Source organism: Chionomys nivalis, chromosome 1, assembly GCF_950005125.1.
Source record: "Chionomys nivalis chromosome 1, mChiNiv1.1, whole genome shotgun sequence".
NCBI classification, from domain to species: domain Eukaryota; kingdom Metazoa; phylum Chordata; class Mammalia; order Rodentia; family Cricetidae; genus Chionomys; species Chionomys nivalis.
In genome coordinates, this window is record NC_080086.1 from 141,109,049 (window position 1) to 141,130,246 (window position 21,198).

The following is a 21,198-nucleotide window of genomic DNA, read 5'->3' on the forward strand; positions in this document are numbered from 1 at the left end:
TCATGTACGCAATACTGTGCCTGAGTTAGAATGGCCCTGAGTGGGGAGAAGGGGAAGGAAAGAGAAAGTAGGAGCAGAGGAAAATTCCGACTAGCTAGTAGTTGACCGCCTGCATACAGGAAGGCTCCAGCCACCTCTGGCAGCCCCAGGGCCCAGATGTTTGGCATCATAGAGACAGGACAACTGCTTTATGTGCTATTCTGGTTTCATTGGCCTGAATCTGGGAGCTGGGGCCTCCTAGAGGGAAGAACGAAGAGATGAGATGAGCATAGGCTTGAGAGCCAGCCAGAAAGAGCACCGTCCACAGGAAGAGGTTCATATGCATGAGTGAGCCAACCAGAGCAGACTGGGAACAAAAAACCTCCAACCCTGCTGTTTCTTGATATGTTCCAATGCACAATCTATTGTCAAGGACTCCAGGGCCCGAACCTCTAGTAATTCCTGAAGCTGCAGGATAAACCATCACAAGTGGCATACAGGAACATGAATCCAGGACAAGGGCTTCCTATAGCAACTGCTACTTTCCTGAGTTCTCTCCATCCTGGTTCTTTTTCTCGGAGCCGTCACCCCCCTGTTAAGGTTCACTTCTTAAGATCCCTGGCCTTTTGCAGTATTCCCAAAGATCAGGAGTCTTTGGTTCAGGTTCTCCTGGCCCCAGCCTTCATCTTGGCTGACAGCAATGCCCGGGCTAATGGTCAGTCCCTTGTCTCCAGAGGCCCCTCGACTCCATACAGCCTCCTCTTTCACTCTTTCAGAACCCCTGGAAGCAGCGGCATGTTGCTCCAACAATGCCATAAAACCTACTGTGTGTGTAAAATCTCATTTCCTCCCATGGTTCCTCGTCAGCACTCTGCTCCATCCTGACACTAAACATCCCAGGTCTATGTCCCATTCAGTCAGCATCCTTCCCCTTAGCTCCATGCCCACTGCATAAGCTCTCTTGCAAGTGTGGCCAAGTCTCTGTTCCCTGTCTTGGAGAAAGCCTAATCCTGTCTTCTCTAGTTGAGGTACCCACGTTATTAATAATAACTGGCAGTCCCAATGTGCCCTGCCCTCCTGCTTTGTATCTCCAGATACTATCATTTCCCATCATTACACTTCACAAGGTCCACCCCACTTTCTGCTCCTACCATCCCAACTGCAGCCAGCCAGGAACCTAGGTATCATGGTAGACTAGGAGCCAGTGGCTCACCTCCCTCTGCTGTCCACAGCCATGCCAAGCCTTATGTGCCTGTGCTACACCCTCTAGGTAAATACCCTCTTCCCGGTTGTGCCCCCACCCGTGTTCTTGGCCCTCCTCAGTCCACAGTCACCTTCCCTTGATTGCCTCATGCCTTGAGCCATCAGAGGCTCCATCTCCATATGAATGGCGTTTGTGCCCTATTCCTCAAGCACACCTGCTTGGGTCCACTTGTATGCAGAATTGCCTCCTGTTACCCAGGATGCTCCCACCCATCCCAGGCACACCTCAGTCAGGAGCTGGTGCACACACTGCCCCCACTTTCCCACGGCCCATTCACTTCTCAGTACCCTTCTGTCTGGCTCCCACATCTGCCAGTCCCCTGCCAAATCTGCTCTTGCTGTGCGCGGTGCTGCCAAATCCTGGATGTGTCTCCAGCCTCCTCTTGAAAGGCTGCTCAGCAGTGCTCAGACCCTTCGCCAGAAACTCCGTGCCATAGTCTTTGTTTGGCCCCAGGATTTCACGTTCATCTGCTTTCCCTCCCACCCCGCTGGCTGTTCCTTCTCAGCCTCCTCAGGAACTCCCGCTCTTCAGTCAGACCCAGGAGGAAGTTGAGCCGATGGTGTTCCTCACGAGGTGGCTTCACCTGCGCTCTTAGTGTTGAAACCCAGTCATAGTCCAGCAACCTCCACCCCCAACTCCAGACCAGATCGCTCACAACCCCACTGCTCTCTGCAGCCCACAGACATCTCACGCATACGTCAGTGGCGGTTTCATGGCTACCGCTATGGATCTGCTCAGACTGACCGCCACTCTCCTCTAAAACCTTCTCCTCTCCATCTCTGCACGCACCAGGAAACCTGAGAAACTTTGCTTCACACATGAACTTCAATTTCCAACACTTTTTGAGTCTATTACTCTGCTTTAAGCCACCATCTCTCCAGTCAGAGGCCTCAATTTGGATCTCACTGCCTTCATTAGAGGTCTCTGCCTGAAATTCAGTCTGCACATGCCAGCTTGGGGGTGGGTGGGTATTTTAAATGCATGATCTTCACTATTTCAGACACTTTCGATAGTTCTTGAGATAAAACCTCCCTCTCATGACTCTCCTGGCACTTCGCTATCTGGGAATGGCAGGGTCCGCCCCTCTGTGGTCTTGGTCACTTCGCCTTTCCTCACTGACATTCATTCACTGCACCTCCTTCCAGCCCCCTCAGTGCCAAGCTCCTCTTGCCACAGGGCCTTTGCACGTATTGTTTCCTCCACCTGGGCTTCACCTCGCCAACTCATATTTCTGGTCTAACTCAGTTTAGATATACTTTCCTATAAGAAGCCTTCAAACAACAACAACAAAAGATCTCCACACTATCTTTGATCCTACACTCCCTTGTTCTCTCCACATTTGACTCCTCTTTTGCAGACTTATGGCCATTTGTCTCCCTGTGCTGAACATCTGTCACATTAGATGCTCTCCAGCTTGCTTGGAATGACCTTCCTGTGTTTGAGGAGCTTGCTACACTAGGAAGACCTGCCAGGGTGCTAGCTACAACTTGCTGACCGAGCCCTGCTGAAGTTAAGATGGCCGGGTCAGGACAAAGCTGTCTCTGTCAGTGGAAGCTCTGTGGGACTGGATTGAAAGAATGGGTCTAGGGACAGGTGCATCAGGGACTTTGAGAAGCGAGGCAGTGAAAGATGTCAGCTTCTCAAAACAGCCAGGCAGGGTTCTTGGCACTCCGTGCCCAGTGTTACTGCTGTGACCCACTCTGTCTCTGATGTGGGAAACAGCATTTGACACAGTGGTGCGAGGTGTGCACTTCTCCTGGCTACAGCCTCTACCCTGAGTCCTGGCCCTCCAGAGCCCAAAGACCACACAAAGGCCTTAACAGCATCATGTGCCCGCAGAATGGAAAGTGAAATGAAGGTGTTCTTAACATCCTCTGCACTCATCAGGGCTCTTCAGAAAGATGAAGTGTGTGTGTGTGTGTGTGTGTGTGTGTGTGTGTGTGTGTGTGTGTTGTTGTTGCTGTGAATAAAACCAGGACTTTGTACTTACTAGGAAAGTGGTCTGCCACCCTACCACTAAGGCCTTCGCTCGGTCCTAAAAAGGAATCTACACAGCCCTGGCTCATGCAGTTATGGAAGTCCGCTCAAAGGAGACTTGTGAAGGCCTGGGTACTAAGGTCAGCCAGGCACATTTTCCAGTTCAATGGTGAGACAGAGAAGGTGTGCACCCAGACTTCTGTATTTCTACCCAATGACCTTGGGAAAGGCCAAGTGTGTGACTTGGTCCACCCATTCGCATCCTTCCAATACCTAAACAACTCCTAGTTAAATGTCCCATCGAGTGAACACATAAAACTAACCTTACCTTCCCCTATCAGTCTCTAAGCCCTGAGAAGATCACCATTATCTCCAGACTCTAGCACATCACTGTCTCTGAGCTCGATACTTACCTAATGAAAGAACGGGGAGACCAGTCAGGAATGAAACCTAAAAGAGTCCCCGGGAGCTGCAAAACCAGGTCCGGGGCTCGTCATCCTCCACCTGCTTCCTAGGAGCATAGCTCCCAGCATGAAATCAGACAGTCTTGAGCCACAGTCTTGTCAGAGGAGCAGCAGAGCCAGGACAGACCCCTGTGCAGCCCAGTGTGCTGGGTTTTAATAGTCAGCCAAGCACTTGCTCCCTAACCATCCCTGCCTGTCACCCACACCCTCCGCTCTAATTATACACATCCAACATGGCTGTTCTCACACCCAGCCCCATGCTCTACCTTAAAGCTTTCCACATTCCTCAGAGTGGAGGAGCCTTCATTCCTTCCCTCCCGCCCTCTCCTCCTCCTTCTCTCCTCCCCTCCCTCCCTTCCATCTTTTCCTTTCTTTCTGTCTCCATACAAAACTCCTCTCAGGAACTGAAAAGAGGTGCCAAGAGGAGTGTGGGGACTGGAAAATGGAAAAAGACTTCTCCCAAAAAGAAGCCAAGGTCCCCAGGAAACCCCCTGTGGCCTGACCCTTGCCCAGAGAGAGACCCCATGGGACACTGACTCTCCTGTGCTCAGAACTCTCTCTGCTGATACAGCTCTTACTCAGCTAGGCTCCACTTCTTCAAAGACGGAAGAAGGGTGGGGGGCCTTATTCCACCTGCCTCTTAGACTTGCTGAGCCCCAAGCCAGATCCTGGGAGTCTCTGTCATCTCCAGATGAGGACTTCCTCCAGGGAGTATCAACTGCCCAGCTTCCAATCTTGGGCACAGTTCATATGCCACCTGGTGGCCAGGACGAACATTGCTTTTTCTCTTCCCCAAGTGTCCTTTCCAGACATGGGTTCTATACTGAACTATATATACACCAGCCCATGTAGTGTCCCTCATGAAAACCCTCAGGCAACACCTTCTAGCCAGCCACTCCTGCCACTGAGAGAAAGCAAAGATTCTGAGAGAGGGAGAGTGGCCAGTCAAGAGATCTGTCATGAACTTGACGCTGCAGATATATTAAGACTCCAGAGCCCTGTCACAGAGTAGATTAAAGAAGTGGTGGAAATTCGAAGCTCAGAATGAAACTGGTAGGGACCAAGAAGTAACCACAACAAAACCCCTAGGGTGAGATGCATAATTCCCAAAGCCAGTATTTCCACCAAAGCAGACAACATAAGCTCCATTAGGTAAGTACTACTTAGTCACTAGCTAGCATTTACTGCCACTAACCATTAACTAGAAACTAACTTTCCATTAACCACTGACACTCAGCACTAACAATGATTGACGCTAGACTCTATCTGCTAACACTAACTAGCTGCTCACCACTAATTAACCACTACCGTTAACATTAACTGGGCTAAAACTAACATTAACCAACACCACTGCAATAACTCTACCAACAGTGCCAACACCATCCAGAGTGTTAGTGAAAGGTGTTTCCATGGGAACAGTGCAGGAAATCCATCACATTGCCACTGTCATGGGAGAAAGCTCTAGGCGACCTGTGCAGGGAGCCCTCTGTATTTGATACAAGACTCTGGAAGTCTCTGTTTATTCTGAATCTCTACCACCACCCCCTTTTCAGTGTTCATGGTGAATTTTGTGGAAGAGAGTTTCTCTCCACAACTATTTAAGAAAAAGAACAGGATGGAGTATAAGAAGCAGAATGAAGAAGAAGATGGAAAAGGAGGAAGGCGGCTTCACCAAACACACATTCATAAATAAACACCAGCTAAATATAGGTCATCAAAGTGACTTTGCAAACTTCATGGCAGAAAACAAAAAACCCTGCAAATGTCCCGCAGCAACATCCCCTAATCACTGTGGCCATTTTACAGTCCCACCAGGGATGTGTGAGTTCCAGTCTCTTCACATCCTTACCAACATTTGCTATTTTCTAGTTTTCATCATTGCCCCGATTGTACTAAGTGAGACTGTAACTCGGTATGGATTTATCTGCATTTTCCTAGTGACGACCGATTCTGACCACCCTTCCATGTGCTTATTGTCTTTGAATGTTATTTTAAAGCATAAAGACCAGAAGCAATCTGACAAATGGATTAGGACACTAAGACGTTTCTGAAATGCAGAGAAAAATAACTTTCAGGAACCAAGAAATCTTGGGGTGTATGTCTTTGTGTATGAACACAGCCACATTTTATTTTATTTGTAACCTTTCTGTATGCCCTCCAATGGTGGTGATAATTGTTAATTGTTTATGTGATCTGAGACTCAAAGCAGGAACAGACAGTGACTTTCAGACAGGACCACACTGATTTTGACATTTGCCTGTCGCCTTCCAGGGCAGAAGTTTGGTAGCAGGACATCATGGGCTTCACACAGCTGCGATGCTCTCAGGAACCCTTCTGAATGTGAGAGAGGACCTGCACACCAGCAGGTTAGCCTTTCTTTTCCCAGTACAGCAAAGGAAGCCTGGATAGAAAAGGCAGCCGTGCAGGATGAATAGATCCTTCCTACAATGCAGGATCACAGGGCATCCCAGAGCCACAAGCAAAGTCTAGAACAAAGGAAATAGCACCCGGCCATTCGCCCAAGTGGGCAGGGCCTAGAGCAGTGATTCCCAACCTTCCTAATGCTGCTGCCCTGAAATACAATTCCTCATGTCATGGTTACCCCCAACCATAAAATTATTTCCGTTGTTGCTTCATAACTGAAATTTTCTTACAAATTATAGTTTGCTATAAAATCATAATCTAAATATCTGATATGCAAGATATCTCATATGCAACCCCTGTGAAAGAATAATGTGACCCCTAAGGGGGTCATGAACCACAGGTTGAGAACTGCTGGGCTAGACAGATGAGGAGATCTGAGCTCTTAGGGCAGGAGGAGAAAGAGAAGAGAGGAGCTGTGTAGTGAAGGCAAGGCTTCCTGCGAGGGGGGAGCTGGGCTCTGCAGAGCATGGCTGCTGTGGTAGACCAAGCAGAAGAGGGGTTGTATGCTGACAAAACACTGTTTATACTTCCTCCCGTCCTGATTAAATCCCCCGCCCCATCAGTCAGCAAGCAAGTCCCTGGGGACAAAGCCTGCTCTCTTTCCCCTTCCTCCTGCCAAGAAGGAGGGTGGAAGATGACGGAGGGTGAGGGTGTGCGGCATCAAGGCAGCCTGATTGAGTGAGAGCAGCTGGCCATAGGCTCGGACACGGACGGACCTACATTAGTATCTGAGTGGGGAAAATCCCCCATAAGCTCATATGCTTGAACACTTGGTCCCTAGAGAGCGCTGTCCAGTGAGGCTGCAGAAACTTCAGAACGAGACCTTGGCAAAAGGAGTGGAGAATGGGTGGTATGGGGTGCAGCCTGGCATGATTCTTGCTCTGGCGACTGACTGTTGGTGCAATGAAACCAGCTGTCACAACCCAGCTGAGCCAGGTGAGAACCATTTCCCTCCAACCATGCTTTCCCACCATGGTGAAGTGTACCTTCTTAAACCGTGAGCCAAAATAAGTTCTCTTTCCCTTAAGTTTCCCTTAAGTTGCTTCCTTCTGGTAATTTTTCATGGTGGTGAAAAACAATGGCAATGGGTTTTTGATCCTACTGCACATACTGGCTTTGTGGGAGCCTAGGCAGTTTGGATGCTCACCTTACTAGACCTGGATGGAGGTGGGTGGTCCTTGGACTTCCCACAGGGCAGGGAACCCTGATTGCTCTTAGGGCTGACGAGGGAGGGGGACTTAATTGGGGGGGAGGGAAATGGGAGGCAGTGGCGGGGAGGAGGCAGAAATCTTTAATAAATAAATAAATAAATTAGAAAAAAAAGAAAAACATATTAAATTCGGGACCCTAACAGGAGAACAAAGGAGAAAGATGCAAAGCTGGGGACTCCCTGCCTCTCAAGAAAAGACAGAGTTTTGCGCAATTTCCAGACCAAGCCCAGATGGCGAACAGACACAAGAAGGGTTGTTCAGGCTCGTTTGACATCAAAGAAAAGGGACCAACAGCACACTGCCACTTTACACCTGTTTAGCTTGTAAACATTAAAAGGAGGGAGGATACCAAGTGCTCACGGGGCTGCAGGGATTGCCCAAGGGCAAGGGTGATAGGATACGGATTCGCAAGCCCGCAATCTGGTGCCACCGAATCATATCAAAGGGGATTGTAACTGCTACCCCAAGGCTGTCTTCCTGATCTGAGTCCCAGAGAAAGGCTTGTCTTACAGTCCTTGGGAGGACAGGCAGATGGGTGCTCATCTAGAGTGAGGGGGCTGGGCAACCCGTGGGCAATGGCATCAGGTGGCGCGGTGCAGTCAAAACAGGGGACCAGATGTACTGATGTACACCCAGCCATGCAGCGGAGCTCCTAAAAGCACAGTGCTGGGGGAAAATGCTAGTGGCAGGATGAGACACACGATGGATAGCATTTATTTAAATTCAAATACAGACACGTGGCGCACTCCACACTAGCAAGACACAAAGAAATGCAAAGATTCGCATCTTTGCCTGTGGGAGGAGGGGGATAGGAGTGGGGGTTAGGACAAAAGAGAGAGCGTGCTTTTAAAAAATAAATAAAACATGAGAATTCTCACAGAGACAAATGGCGATAAGGCAGCTGGAGCCAAGGGATGAGGAATGCCCCGGAAGTACAATAATAGCTGCTACAAGAGCTGCCCTTTGGAGCCACATTGACTCAACCGAGGATCATTCATCTACTAGTTTATTGGTTTCTCTGGGGCTTGGGCCATAGCCCTAGATGGGAGGAAAGAATAGATGGGGGCAGAGACAGGAACTGAGAAAGTCGGAGGTTGACATACAGGGACCTAGAGAAAGCAGATGCAGAGAACTCAGTGGCATGCTAGTTTGAGAACAGGGATTGGAGCTCAGCTTCTGGTGATGGCTGGCCTAGCACTCTGAGGTCAGCACCTTCATTCTCGATCGGGGCGGTGTGGTCCACTCAGTGCAGGTCCGACGAGCTGGCAGAAGTTCAGGGTCGTGGCCATACCATTTGCGTGAAATCTCCGTCCTCACCTCCACAGACAAAGGAGAGGACCTTAGAGAGATCCCACAGACACTCTTCAGTTCAACCCCAGAAGACTAAAGGTGCTGCCTTGACAGATGAGGTGGGAGAAACAAGGCAGGCAAGGGAAGGCTGGGCATGGGCTTTGCCAAGTACAGCCTCTGGAGGACACTCCTCCCTCCTTCCTTGGGGTGTTTCTGGTATTTGTCCTTAACACCTCGTCTTTCCCCGCTGCCTGTGTCCGAGGCCAGTCAAACACAGTGAGTACCTCTCTGCCTCCTGGCCCAATCACCAGGTTTCCTCTCTGAGCGACTCTGACCCACCCTTGTCTTAAGGTTCAAGTCCTGGGAACCAGTGGAGAGAGAAAGCTGGGAAGAGGGAGTGGGGCAGTCTTTATCTGTGTCTGACTGAGAGACATTCTGCCTGACAGCTAATTTGGGGCTATATAAAAGAGAAAAGGGAAATTGGTTCCCAGAACTGCCCCAAAGTAGAAAGGGGAATTAATTGAAAGGAAGTGAGGTAGGTCCCTGTTACCAAAAGTATGCGACCACCTCATGTCTAGCTTTGCTCCCTATAACAGACCCCTCATAACTTACTTTCTGTGTGAGCTCCTTTCCCCGACAAACTCACCTCAGTGGGGTTACTCTTGACCCCACCCTCTACCAGGGCTCCCAGGACCCTTGGGACTGCTATACTCAGATACTATGGCCTTTATAAGGCTGAACAAGACTCAGAGACCAGGTTGGGTGCACTGAGAGTCTCAGAGGGAGAAGGTCAGTTGGGGACAGGGTTGGCAGGTAAGACAGAATGGGTGGACAGATGGATGGAAAGAAAGATGAGATGATGCACAGGTTAAAGGAAAGACAGAAGGAAGGAGGAAGAGAAGGAAGAAGGAAGGGATTTCTATGCAGTAGAGAAATAGGTCAGGAGTTGGCCAGACGACCTCAGAGCCCATGGCAAACGCAAAGGCATCAGGAGGATCTGTGGCCCTGCTCGTGCACACTGCCAGAGTCCTAGGGGTCTAGACCCAGCTGAATTCTCCCTGCCTCCACACAGCAGGACATTCACAAGAGGAGAACCCCCAGGGTCTTCGGAGTGACCATCTCTTCCCACCAGCCTGCCTTCTTCTATGGTCTCTTACGTGCCATGGTCTCTGTTCTGTCTGCTTGCTTCAGCTCTGCCTCCACTCTGGCATCCTAGTCTAGAGTCCCTGTCCTCTAGAAGTTTCCTGTTCCCTGTTCTGCTCTGACTCTTCTGGTCTCTGCATCTGATGCTCTACCCCAGTTCCTTCTATATGAATGTCTTACTTTTCTTGGTTTCTATCTCTGCTCTTTCATTCTCTGTCCACCAACTGATCTACTTTGTCCTCCACCCTTCCTTGACCCCTGAAGGCCTCTTCCATCTCAAAAATGGCTAGTCAAACCTATCCCAACTCAGAGGAAGGATGTGTACCAGGTGTTCAGCAAGTATTTAGGTTCAATTTGATTTAGGATCAAGTCCTACTCCCACAGAGGATCACGAGAGTGGAGGATTATGGGAGTTAACATAGCTTGAATTTACAGGGCCAGGGCAAAAGAAAAGGAGATGAAGAGAAATTCTACTTGGTGAGTAAACGTGAGTCATTGGGAGCACGCGTACCTCTTGGTTGAGGAAGCAATAGAGAACAGCAACAATGAAGCCCTGTGGGATCAAAGAGGAAGGAAGGACCTCATCAGAACACTTTCTCTGGCCTTGGAGCATGGCCGTCTTTCTACTCACTCACTTTTCTCCCTCACTCTTCACTCACAGTAGACATACTAAGCCATGCCTGCATGGGCTGTATAGATAGCCCCATCTCACTATGTATCTCCGTTTCTGTATCTGCATTAGTGAGCACACAACCTGATGCATGATAGGTACTCGATAAGACTGAAAAGATTAGACGGATGACTGAGCAAATGGATGGGTGGATGGATGGATGGGTGGATGGATGGATGGATGGATGGATGGATGGAGAGTGGATGCAGTGATACAGGAGTAAGTGGGGCAGATGGAAGGAAGGAGGAAGGAAAGGAAAGAAAGAAAATAGATGTAAAGATGTAAAGGTGAGTGGGTAGGTGGATCAATTGATCAGCTGGTAACAAATGATGGAAAATAAATGAGAGAGAGGAAAAAAAAAGAATTGATGGATAGGTAGGTAGCTATGGATGGAAGGAAGAAATGGCACTGAATTGATTAGCAGATACTGAATGGCAGATGGGTTGGTGAGTAAGTGGGTGAGCAAATGTGCACATGGGTGGATAGATAGATGGATGGATAACTGAATAACAATAGGCCTCAGCCTAACATGAATTTAGTCAAGGTTAGCTGCCTTAGTGCTTGGAAGGAATACCCGTGGGGAGGGTCTCACCTGGAAGGAGCCCAGTCCCAGCTCCAAGGGTAGGCGGATGCCAAGGCCAGCACTGTCAGGCAGGAAGTTGAAGATGATGTAATGAATTCCAAACAGCGGGATAAGGAGAAGTGTTGACTTGGAAAGCCGCCTTGGAGAAGGCAAATTCTAGATTATGAGGCTGCCCACTATCATCCACCCTGGAGACTCTGTCCTCCCCACAAATCTCTGGGCTTCTTTCCTTTAAGCCATCCCACTGTGGTGGCCATGCAATTAGCCCAGCTACTCCAGAGTCTATACATCTTTCCAAGTCTGGTTCTTCCAAGAAGCCTTCTCCAATTCCCCCTTTCCCCATCTAGATATAATCTGCTAATCTGCTTCTCCAGGCCCCCTTAGAAACAGATGAAGCGTTTGTCAGCCGTTTGCTATGATAACTGGCAGTTTTGTGTCCCACTTTCAAGTACTGTGATCTCATGGGAGGCAGGCGTCAGATCTGTTCTCTCTCTAGGGGACACAGGGAGGGAAGAGGACAAGACCAGGGTAATAAACAGCTTCCAGAGGAGACACAAACAAATGTCATTTCTGCCGAGCACTTTTAATGAGGGTTCCTCAAATATACACCACACACAGACACACACACACAGAGACACACATGCATGCACACATGCATACACATATAAGCACGAACACAGGCACCGTACCAGTACTGAGCCCGTGTGTGGAGGCCTCCCTGTGCAGGCTCTAGCTTCCTCAGCAGGATGCAAATTATATTGAGAAACAACCCAAAGTTCACCTAGAAACGAGGCACAGGAAAGGGGGTGCAAAGGTCAGAGGCAGCACTATGTGGCCTAGGATTGGCCACAGTCCTTCGGTGACTAGGAACCTCAAGCCCGGGAGGTGCAAGTCAGGGGAAGACTGAGGTATCCCCCTCCCTCTCCAGCCCTAGCAGCAAGGATGAGAGTCAGGTCTAGCCACCTGTCTCCATCCACCTCAGGGTCACTCGGGTATAAAGCAGACCTCTGTCACTGGGGCAGTTTCTCTGCTGGGGAGAAATCCCACACCCACGGGACCCATGCATGTCACGTGTTATCCCAGCCCGAGATGTTCTTCAAGTCAGCCCCATGGAAACCAGAAAACATATCTAGGAGCTGACAAACCTAGTGATTATGGCCCAGAGGGGCCGCCAGAGAAGCTAGGTTATCAGTTTCCTAATTCCCTCCAGATAGTCATGTTACCACCCCTGCAGGACCATACAAAGAAACCTGGAGGCTGGATGAATAAGGCAAAGGACACTGGCCTCAGAGACTGACCCCAACAGAGAGGACTATAGGCCCTTTGATGATCCACCAGTAGGGGGAGCTGTCGTCTAGGTCCCAGCACCTGGGAAGAAGACAGCCTGGGCTTGAAGGCGCCCCTTTTTTCTACAGTGATGACGCACCTCCTCAACAAACACCCTATGGCTTCTGGGAGCCTCTCCCTTCTAATGCTCAGAGCTTCAGCCTCATTCCATCTCCCTCTGGCCTGATCCGTCTCAGTCTTTCCACAGGAAAGCCCCAGTGAAGGCTGGCTAACGCTTCTCATCCTCATCCAGACATTACCTTTCCTGTAAAAAGGCCTGCTCAGAGCTGGTCTCCTGAGATGCAGCTCTGACAGCCTCTCCTGCCTGAGCTCGTGACTATTCCGTGCTACCAGCAGCCTGCCCACCAGTGACACTCTAAGCTAGGGGCTCCCTCCTCCTCCTCAGATGGTCTACTACAGGCCCTGCTGACAGCATGGGAGTGAGGAAGTTGCTCTACTCACGCAGTGTCCTCGAAAGCCAGCTTGCAGCCCACCCACGTACCAGTGCATAGCACAGGGAGCCCTGTGGGTGAGACATTACTGGGGTGAGTGAGCTCCCTGCGCTCTGCGCTTTGAGTTTAGCCTCCACCTCCCACCAGTCTGTTAGCCGTGTGCAGACAGTAATAGTGGGGACCAAGCAATGGCTTGGGGGGAATCTGGTCTACCTCCCAATGCTCAGTACAGGACTGTGGCCTGTCCTCCCCCCCACCAGGGCCTCAGAGTCTAGCACAATGTGAAATGCCTCTTTATGAGCTCCCGGGCACCTTCCCAGCCTCCACCTCCCCTATGGTGGCCAGTGACCCCTTGATGCTCACCCCAGCCAGCAAAAACCAGCCACCAGAAAGCTGGTTTGCACCTGGGGGATGTGGAGGCCAACAAGCAGCTCAAGTAGACAGCTTCTGCCAGCAGCCAGCTGAAGTTGGTCATGGTGGCAAAGTGGGAGATGGCCACGGAAACCTTACACAGGATCTGGAAGCAGGGGGTTGATGATTCAGGGCTTTGGCTCCCACCAGATCTCTTTCATCCCACCGAGACACCAAACCCTCAGGTCCCCTCTACCCTGGCCTGGACCACGCCAGGCCTTGGGCTGCCCCAAAAGGAATTTGACAGTATAATTGTGATGGGCAGAGGACAGACAGGTTGGGTTCACATGTGCCTTCTGTCAAACACGCCAACCACCTCAGCCTCAGTGTTCTCTGTGAAGAACTCCAGGATCTGTCACGGCCGTGTCTCAGGGCCACTAAGACCTGCTCTATTTCTTCTGCCGTAGGCCTTTCCTAAGCTAGAGTTCCTCTTTAGAGTGATAGCCATGGCCTAGTTGTCCACGCACAGCTTTGGTCTGGGAATACAGGGTACTCTCAGCATACATGCGACCATCTGCCTTGCTCCCTCTCCTACCTATGGGGGCAACAGTACCAACTCTGAGCCAGCCCAGCTGCCCAAACTCTATCCACTCCCCGGCTGTGTGACTAGGTGACCTGGCCAGCTGCCCCTTGTTAGCAAAACGGGATTAAAGTGGAGCTTTCAAGGCATTTTAAGATCAAAGGAGATAATTCATGTAAAGTACTTGGTGTGCTGCCTGGCCTAAGTAAGTGCTCAGCGCATTCAGTAATTAATTCATTAATTAAACCCTGCCACTTGTTGATCTAGGGAGTCACTTGTCTATTCATTTCCAGAGCACTCTCAAAGACCTTGAACTCTGACCTCTTTGGTTTTCAATCCGCTCCTCTCCTCTCCTTCCTCTGCTCCTCCACTTACAATTTCCACTTCAGAGGTTCTGCCCCAGATTATCCCATCACTGAGAGCTTCCTCCCTGTCTTTCCAATGTTGTTCCAGCACAGCTCCAAGGTCACCTCCCCCTTAAAGCCTTTTTGTTCTCTTAGTTGTCCGCTTTCTCCATGCACTGGTTAGTCCCCAGATCTGGGTGCTTCCTGTCCCCGAGGTGCTTCTGGAAGGAGGGACCAAGCTCCACCTGAATCCTTGTATACACATTTTTAAAGGTGTGAAATAGCTGGCCGGGCAGAGGAGCTTCTGTGGCCAATTGAAATGGGAGCATGGATGAAAGAGGAATGGTGGCCGTGGGGTGGCCTGGCAACAGGCAGCAGCTTAGATTGACACTGCAGCCTTTGAATATGTGGGGAGAAGCTTGAGGCTTCCTTCACTTGTCATTGGTCATGAGTACAGGGTCAGTCTGTGTGGCAACAGGCTAGGCAATTCAGGCCTATCCTCTGCTCTCTGCCCTCTGCCCTCTGCCCTCTTCCCCCTGTTCCAACCCCCTCCAGCCAGGGCCTTTACAGTGGACAAGCCGCAGTGGTCTGTGCCATCACCCTGGAAGAGGGCAGCATCCTTCAGGAACACAGCACTGGCCTTGAGGATGAAGGTGGCAAAGAGCTGCATGTGGATGTAGTTCCGGGGGCAGTGGAGCCTCCTGGAAGGGACAGGAGAGATGAATAAAAGGGCCTGGCTGCAAACGAGCTTCCTGGGGCCCACAATAGGCCTGGCATGGCTGGGAAGCTAGACAGAAGTGAGCAACTCCAAAGCAGCCAGTGCCACATCAAATGAAATCAAACCCAAAGAACTGAGTAGAAGTGAACAGTGTGCTAGTCTGACCCTGAAGGTCAGCTGGCCAGCCTCCTCCTGGGCTAAGTTCAAGTACAGGAGCAAGGTAAGTACAGCCCCATCTTCAGACAGCTCTGTAATTGTGGGTGTAGAGGCAAAGAACTAGCTTTGGTCCTGGGACAAGAGGGAGCCAGCGAAGGTTACTGAGCAAGTGACAAGGGTGGCAAACCTGAGAGCAACCAGGATGGCAATAGCCATACAGAGGGCTACAATGGAGATGCTGTGGCCTGTGGTGTAGATGATCTTCACGGTGGAGAAGTAAGATTTCTGGGGACAGAAGAAAGATTTGGCAGTCAAGCAGGTGGCCTGTGGCTCCACCCACTGCCCCCTCCCGGATGCCGCAGAAAGCCCCGTTTGGGCACTGAGCCTGCAGGTGGAGAAGCTGAGCATTCACAATTGCACTGGAAGTGGGGAGAGGGGGCAGAAACCACCTCCCTGGGGAGTAACAAAAGCCCAAGAAAAAATTGGACCAGTTTATCAACACCAGCGAGCTACCCGTTTGAGAACACAATCACCCCCAGATAAAGGTGACATCCAGGGCACCAGGAACAGCCACAGGCAGGCAGGGAAAGGTTCTTTGAGGCCCAAGTGTTTGAATCAGTCAGAACTGGAGTGTAGCAGGGCCAGGGGATGCCTCTATTCTGGTTCTGCTGTTGAGGCAATCCCTGTCTGTGCCAGTTTGACCTGTATCTACATCTGAAAGACAAGCGCACCCATGCTTTTGCTCATAGGGCTGAAGGAAATGGAACTGTGAGTGTGGATTGGCCTTGTGAAGACCCTGCTCTGTGGAGAATGTGGGTATGCTGCACAGAGCCAGGGCTCTCTGAAACTACATCCTTGAGTTCCTCCCACCTGCGCATGTGGCAGCCCTGTATGCTGTCCTATCGGCTGAGGACCAGAGAAAGCAAGATCTTCTTGCCTCGCGTAGCCGGCAGTATTTGCTTTCTCTGAAACAACCAAAGCCTCTCCACTGGAAACTGAGAACGGAAAAGGCTGGCCAAGAAGAGAGTGACCCCAGCGTCCCTTCTCCCTCAAAGCAAAGTAATCAGTGTCAACCTTGAGTTAAGGGACCATCTTCACTAGGCACTTTACTGCCATCTGCTGGACAACTCCTGTAACTACTATTCCCAAATGACTGCCACAGAGGGAAAGGCAGCCACCTACCATTCCTTCCTTGAAGATACTAAGAGCCACTTACCTCCTCAGTTAGCATCTCCAAGGGCACAGGGCAGGCCACGGGGTATGGCGGGAAGGGATCAGACCAGCCGGCATTAGTACAGTCTCTCTTCACATCCCCTAGGGGTAAGCAAGAGTCTCTGCAGAATTTCTCCCTTTCCCAGGAGATGGTGGGAGGGTCCTGGTTGTCAATCAAGTGCCCCAGTGAGGTATGCACAAGGAGTTCTTAAACACTGGGAGAGAAGAGTCCTCCTCTCTAGAGACCAGGGTTCCAGACCAACCTGGTCTGCCTTTGGCCTCCAAGAGGCCTGCTGAATAGTATTCAACTGAGGAATACAGAGCGGAGAATGATGGATCTCTATATCCTAAGGGCAGGCGGGAAGAAAGCAGATGCCCTCTGCCCCATAAGAGGCAGGAAGGCCTGGCGGTGAAGTGGAGAAAGCAGTGCCCCTCATCCTTCTCAGCGTGGTACTACCTCCTGGCAACAGCCAGAGAGCACTGGATGGGTGACAGCCCCACCCCCACCCCATGCTCTCACGGATCCTACACTGCCAGGTTAGAACTATCATCCTTATTCAAAATGACTAAAAATTGTCAGGGTAACATGAGGAGGGGAAGGTGATGCTTAAACCCAGTATGCCTGTCCCCAAATCAGTGATGTACAACCCAGCAAGGATCACCACGTCCCCACCCTGCCCATACCCAGGCCACTCACCTGGCTCTGAGCTGAAGTGAGAGAAGAAGTCAGGGCAAGGGAGAACCACCCACTGGCCAGAACCTGTTGGGGGCCAACACAGCAGCCCATCCCAGGTCCCAGGGCAGCCTAGGTGGAGAGAAAGAAGACACGGGGTGACCTAGAAAGGGAAACTGATATGGCATTCTGAAGGGCAACCTGGAAGAGATGTCAGGATCAGGGAGGATCCATCCCCTATTCCCTCATACCCAGGGAGGTGTTGTTGGTCCCCTCTACCACCTGAAGACATGCAAGCTCATCCTCTCTCAGCTGAGTGATGACGTCACATTCCGGGTGGAGGTGACCCAGTGCCTATGAGAAACAGTGACAGGATGAGCCAAGCCCACTGGCAGCCTCCACTTCTCGAGCTGTAATGATCTAAGGACAGAGACCAAGCTGGACACATCTCTGTGTCCCACCGGAATCCAGGCATGGCATGCTTGGTGGGTAGTGAGGCATGAAGAAGGGGGTGGGGGATAGAGGGAAAGTTCAGAAAGAAGAGAGGAGTGGGAGAAAAGAGAGCAGAAGGGGAAGGAAAAGAAGGGAGGGTCAGAGAGAGGAGGGAAGAAGGGAGGGTCAGAGAGAGGAGGGAAGAAGGGAGGGTCAGAGAGAGAGGAGAGAAGAAGGGAGGGTCAGAGAGAGAGGAGGGAAGAAGGGAGGGTCAGAGAGAGAGGAGGGAGAAGGGAGGGTCAGAGAGAGGAGGGAAGAAGGGAGGGTCAGAGAGAGAGGAGAGAAGAAGGGAGGGTCAGAGAGAGAGGAGGGAAGAAAGGAGGGTCAGAGAGAGAGGAGGGAAGAAGGGAGGGTCAGATGCACTTTTCCATTTCATGGCAGTAAGGTCTAAAGTTACTACAGAATATGACAGTCCCTAACATGGCCTCTCCTCCTTCCCCATCCCCTGCTCTATATTCCTAGGTCCTGGGAGTGTTTCTACCCTGGTATACAGAACAATGGTCCCCAAAGATGTTCATTTCCCAATCCCCAAAGCCCAACCCAACCAAGGAACTTAGCAGATATGATCTCCAAGTCCTTGGTTATCTGAGGGGGCCCAGAGTCATCACAAAGGGTCACAGAGACCAAGTCAGAGAGGAAATGGTGGAAAGAGATTCTATATGGGGCTACTGCACTTACTGAAGATGAAGGAATGCCCCAGGCCAGGGAAGGAGACTCTAGAGACCACAATTCTGCCAAGCAATTAGGTTTAGCATGTTGGCTTTCTGACGTGCCTCAGGCAAGTTACATGAACTAATGTGTAGGCTAGTGAGTGGTGGAGTATCCAGGTGGCTGGGAGAACATGAAGATAATACACCTAAGAGGTAAAGGAACATGAACAGGAAGGAAGGAGGGCCTGGGAGAAAGGGGACTGGCTGGAGGGCTGGTGGAGGGGGTGAGTGTTCAGACAGACACACAGACAATGAGATGGGGGGGATGGACACCTAGGATGCATGACGGTACAGGGAGTGATTAGGGCCCCATATCAGGGTGACTGAGTTGATCATTAGGTGGAGAGAAGACACTGCCTTCATGTGTGACTTGGTGACCATAAAAATTGCAGATTGAGTACCTCGTAGAGCTTGGGGGCCACAAGGAATGGTCTCTAAGTTCTTCTGGACACCTCTATTTATGAAGGGTGATTCTGAGGCCATCTGGAGCCCAAGTTCTCCAGGCTAGGCAGAGATCTGGGGTATGTCTAGGATTTGGCATTTAACCTTTTCTTTAGAGAATTAGAATTTCTAACATCTCTCAAGACTTACTCATATGCCCTTGCCAGATCACACACACACACACACACACACACACACACACACATCCTTTCCCTGACCTGACCAAGGTGGTCACCTCCAAGTTTGGGAGACAATAGTTAACTCTAGTCCTGAATCTGGTATCTACCCCAGCTGTTGAACAACAGGTTCCAGGCTAGGGTTTCCTCCCCCAACTGGTTTTCATGGTGCTGTCTACAGAGGAGAGAGTACGAGCCCTTTGTTCTATTCAGGAGGCTCGTGGAAGTTACCCACGTGACACTCACATGCCAGCCCATGGCAAGTCAGATCGCTCATCCCCTACCCCCTCCCTGAGGCATGGTAGTCCCATGGAGGCTGCCCTTTAATTCTCAGTGTGGCCCAGACTAACATCAAACCCATGGTAATACTCCTGCCCTGCGAGTACCAAGACTGCAGATATGAACAAGTGCCGAGACTACAGGTATGATTCACCACACCTCACGCAAGATTTTCTTTTTACAGCCACAAATAAAGGCTCAAGTGTCACACAGTTCACTTCACAGTCCCCAGATGCTGGCATCTTGAGTGAAGGGCAGTGAATTACTAAAATGGGTGGTCGGTCACCCTGGGAACGCAGTAGAGGAAGAAGACAGTCTCAGTCCCCATGTGCTCCCACTAGTGTCTTGTGACCCTTCCCCTCCTGGCCCTTGATGCTACTTTGAGTGACCCCGAAAGTCTGCTGGGAAGTTGCAGCACATCCAGGGAAGCCTCCTCTCTTGGCCAGTCCACACCCCGGTGCACAGACCAGGGAGCAGCGGCTGGTTTCTGAAGCCTCTCCAACCCTAGCATCACCACAGGAAGAGTTCCCCAATGCTACAGCTGGAAGAGTTAACTCCTCAGACCCCACAGAGACCCTAACTCCACAGGGTCGCTGGCCACACTCCCTTCAAGGAAGCATCCATTCCAGAAATATCTGAGGAGACAAGACAACGGGAGGATGAAGGAGTGGGGCCAGCCTGGAAGTGTGTGGCTTAGAGAAGGGGCAGGCTCATGTGTGACAAGGCGATCCTACCTGGCCTCAGCTATTCCAAGACAGAGTCTCTGGACATGTGTCTCTGGGACCCCCAGGGAACACAGATAAGACATGTCTGAGGGAACAAGGAGACAGCTCACTTCCAGGAAGAATCTGAGACCAGTCAGGTGAAGGTGGTAGCCAGCAGACTCAGGAGTTCCCCAGCCACAGTCTGCCACCACCCAGCTGGAGAAACAAGAGGAGGCCTGAGCTGGCTACTTACCACTTCCAAGAGGTTCAGGACGCAGAGGACACAGGTACCCCACAACAGGCGGTCCATGGCGGTGATGTGTGCGCTCAGCCTCAGTGAGCCTTAGCCCTTCCCTCCCAGACTGTCTCGCTGATGCCACCTAGGTGTGCCTTCTGTTGCCTCCCCTTCCCAGGAGCTGTGTAGGCAGGGCCAGCAGAAGGGACATCCAGCTGAATATTGAGCAGAATGGTGGGACATTGTGTTACTGCCAGCCCTAGATGGTACGCTGTGTCCTCAGCGGGGGGTAGCTGAGCTCTGGTACACCACCTCATTCTATGTCTGAGTGTACCTGTTCTGACAGCAAGAATCCAGAGGACACAGATAAGATACGAGAGAGGTGACAACCACGGGGCACGGTTCCACTTAGTCAGTACGCATTCCTATCGTTTTCTGAGCCTCAGTGGTCTTACCTGGAAGTATAGGATGGTCCCAGATCTGCATCAGAAAGAAGGGACCTCCTACACCTGTATCAGAATGAGGGGACCTCACAAAATAAGGAGCCCCAGATCTGTTGATGGCCCAGTCTCTTCTATGGAGGGTGGAGGGTGAGCTCAAAGCTGAGGGAACCCAGAAGAAGTAGGGCAGGTGACAGTGGAGCCTGGAAGGTTTAAATGAGCTTTATGAAAGTGACCGTAAGAGTCTGGGGGTGTGGCTCAGTGATAAAGCATTTGCTCAATGTGTGTGAGGCTCTGGGCTCAAATCTCTTGCCCCACAAAACAAAGAAGCAGTCACTAACCACAGCTTAGGCTGCCCAAGAATGTGTCACGTTATTTACCTGATGGGGACACTTAGTGAGGTGACATCTGAGCATCAAGGCTCCCAACTTCACCTGGGGCTAAGCAAAGTTTCCCAACACCCCTCCTGTCCAGAGATGAACTCTCAAAGGGTTCCCTGGAGCTGGACCATTCAACCGGGGCAAGACATCCATCTGCCATTACAGGAGTGAAGAGACCCACTCAAATTATTTTGACTTTAAAATACAAGCTCTCAGTTGGCCAGACTAATAACAGTGTCCTCAATCAGACGAGATCTTGCTGAGCATTTGGAAATTAAAAGTGAATGTCACCTTTAACAAGCCTGAATGTTGGGGGACTTATGGAGTGTTGATTCCTGAATGGCCACAGTCATTTACAGAGCTGCCGCCGGGGGCATCAGATGTGGTCCTAGTGAATTCGTGTCATGAATGTGGAAAGCTTCCCGCCACCGCATCTGCATTTAGGAATCATCTGACATCAGCAAGGCTTTATTTTTCCACTCTTACTCGTTGTCAACAAAACGCTGAAAATATTTTCTACACAT

General features: G+C 50.8%; 1 protein-coding gene across 1 annotated transcript; it reads right to left on the minus strand.

The window, feature by feature from the left end:
• Positions 1-8,510: 8,510 nt before the first annotated feature.
• Ghrhr (growth hormone releasing hormone receptor) lies at positions 8,511-19,929 on the minus strand. The gene is made up of 13 exons (XM_057785540.1): positions 19,873-19,929; positions 17,069-17,171; positions 16,842-16,949; positions 16,149-16,246; positions 15,120-15,217; positions 14,627-14,759; positions 13,147-13,300; positions 12,794-12,854; positions 12,304-12,373; positions 11,695-11,786; positions 11,015-11,144; positions 10,264-10,305; positions 8,511-8,636 (listed from the first exon to the last, which is right to left on the minus strand). The coding sequence occupies exons 1-13, from the start codon at positions 19,927-19,929 to the stop codon at positions 8,511-8,513; spliced, it is 1,272 nt and encodes a 423-aa protein (XP_057641523.1).
• Between the last annotated feature and the right edge of the window lie 1,269 nt (positions 19,930-21,198).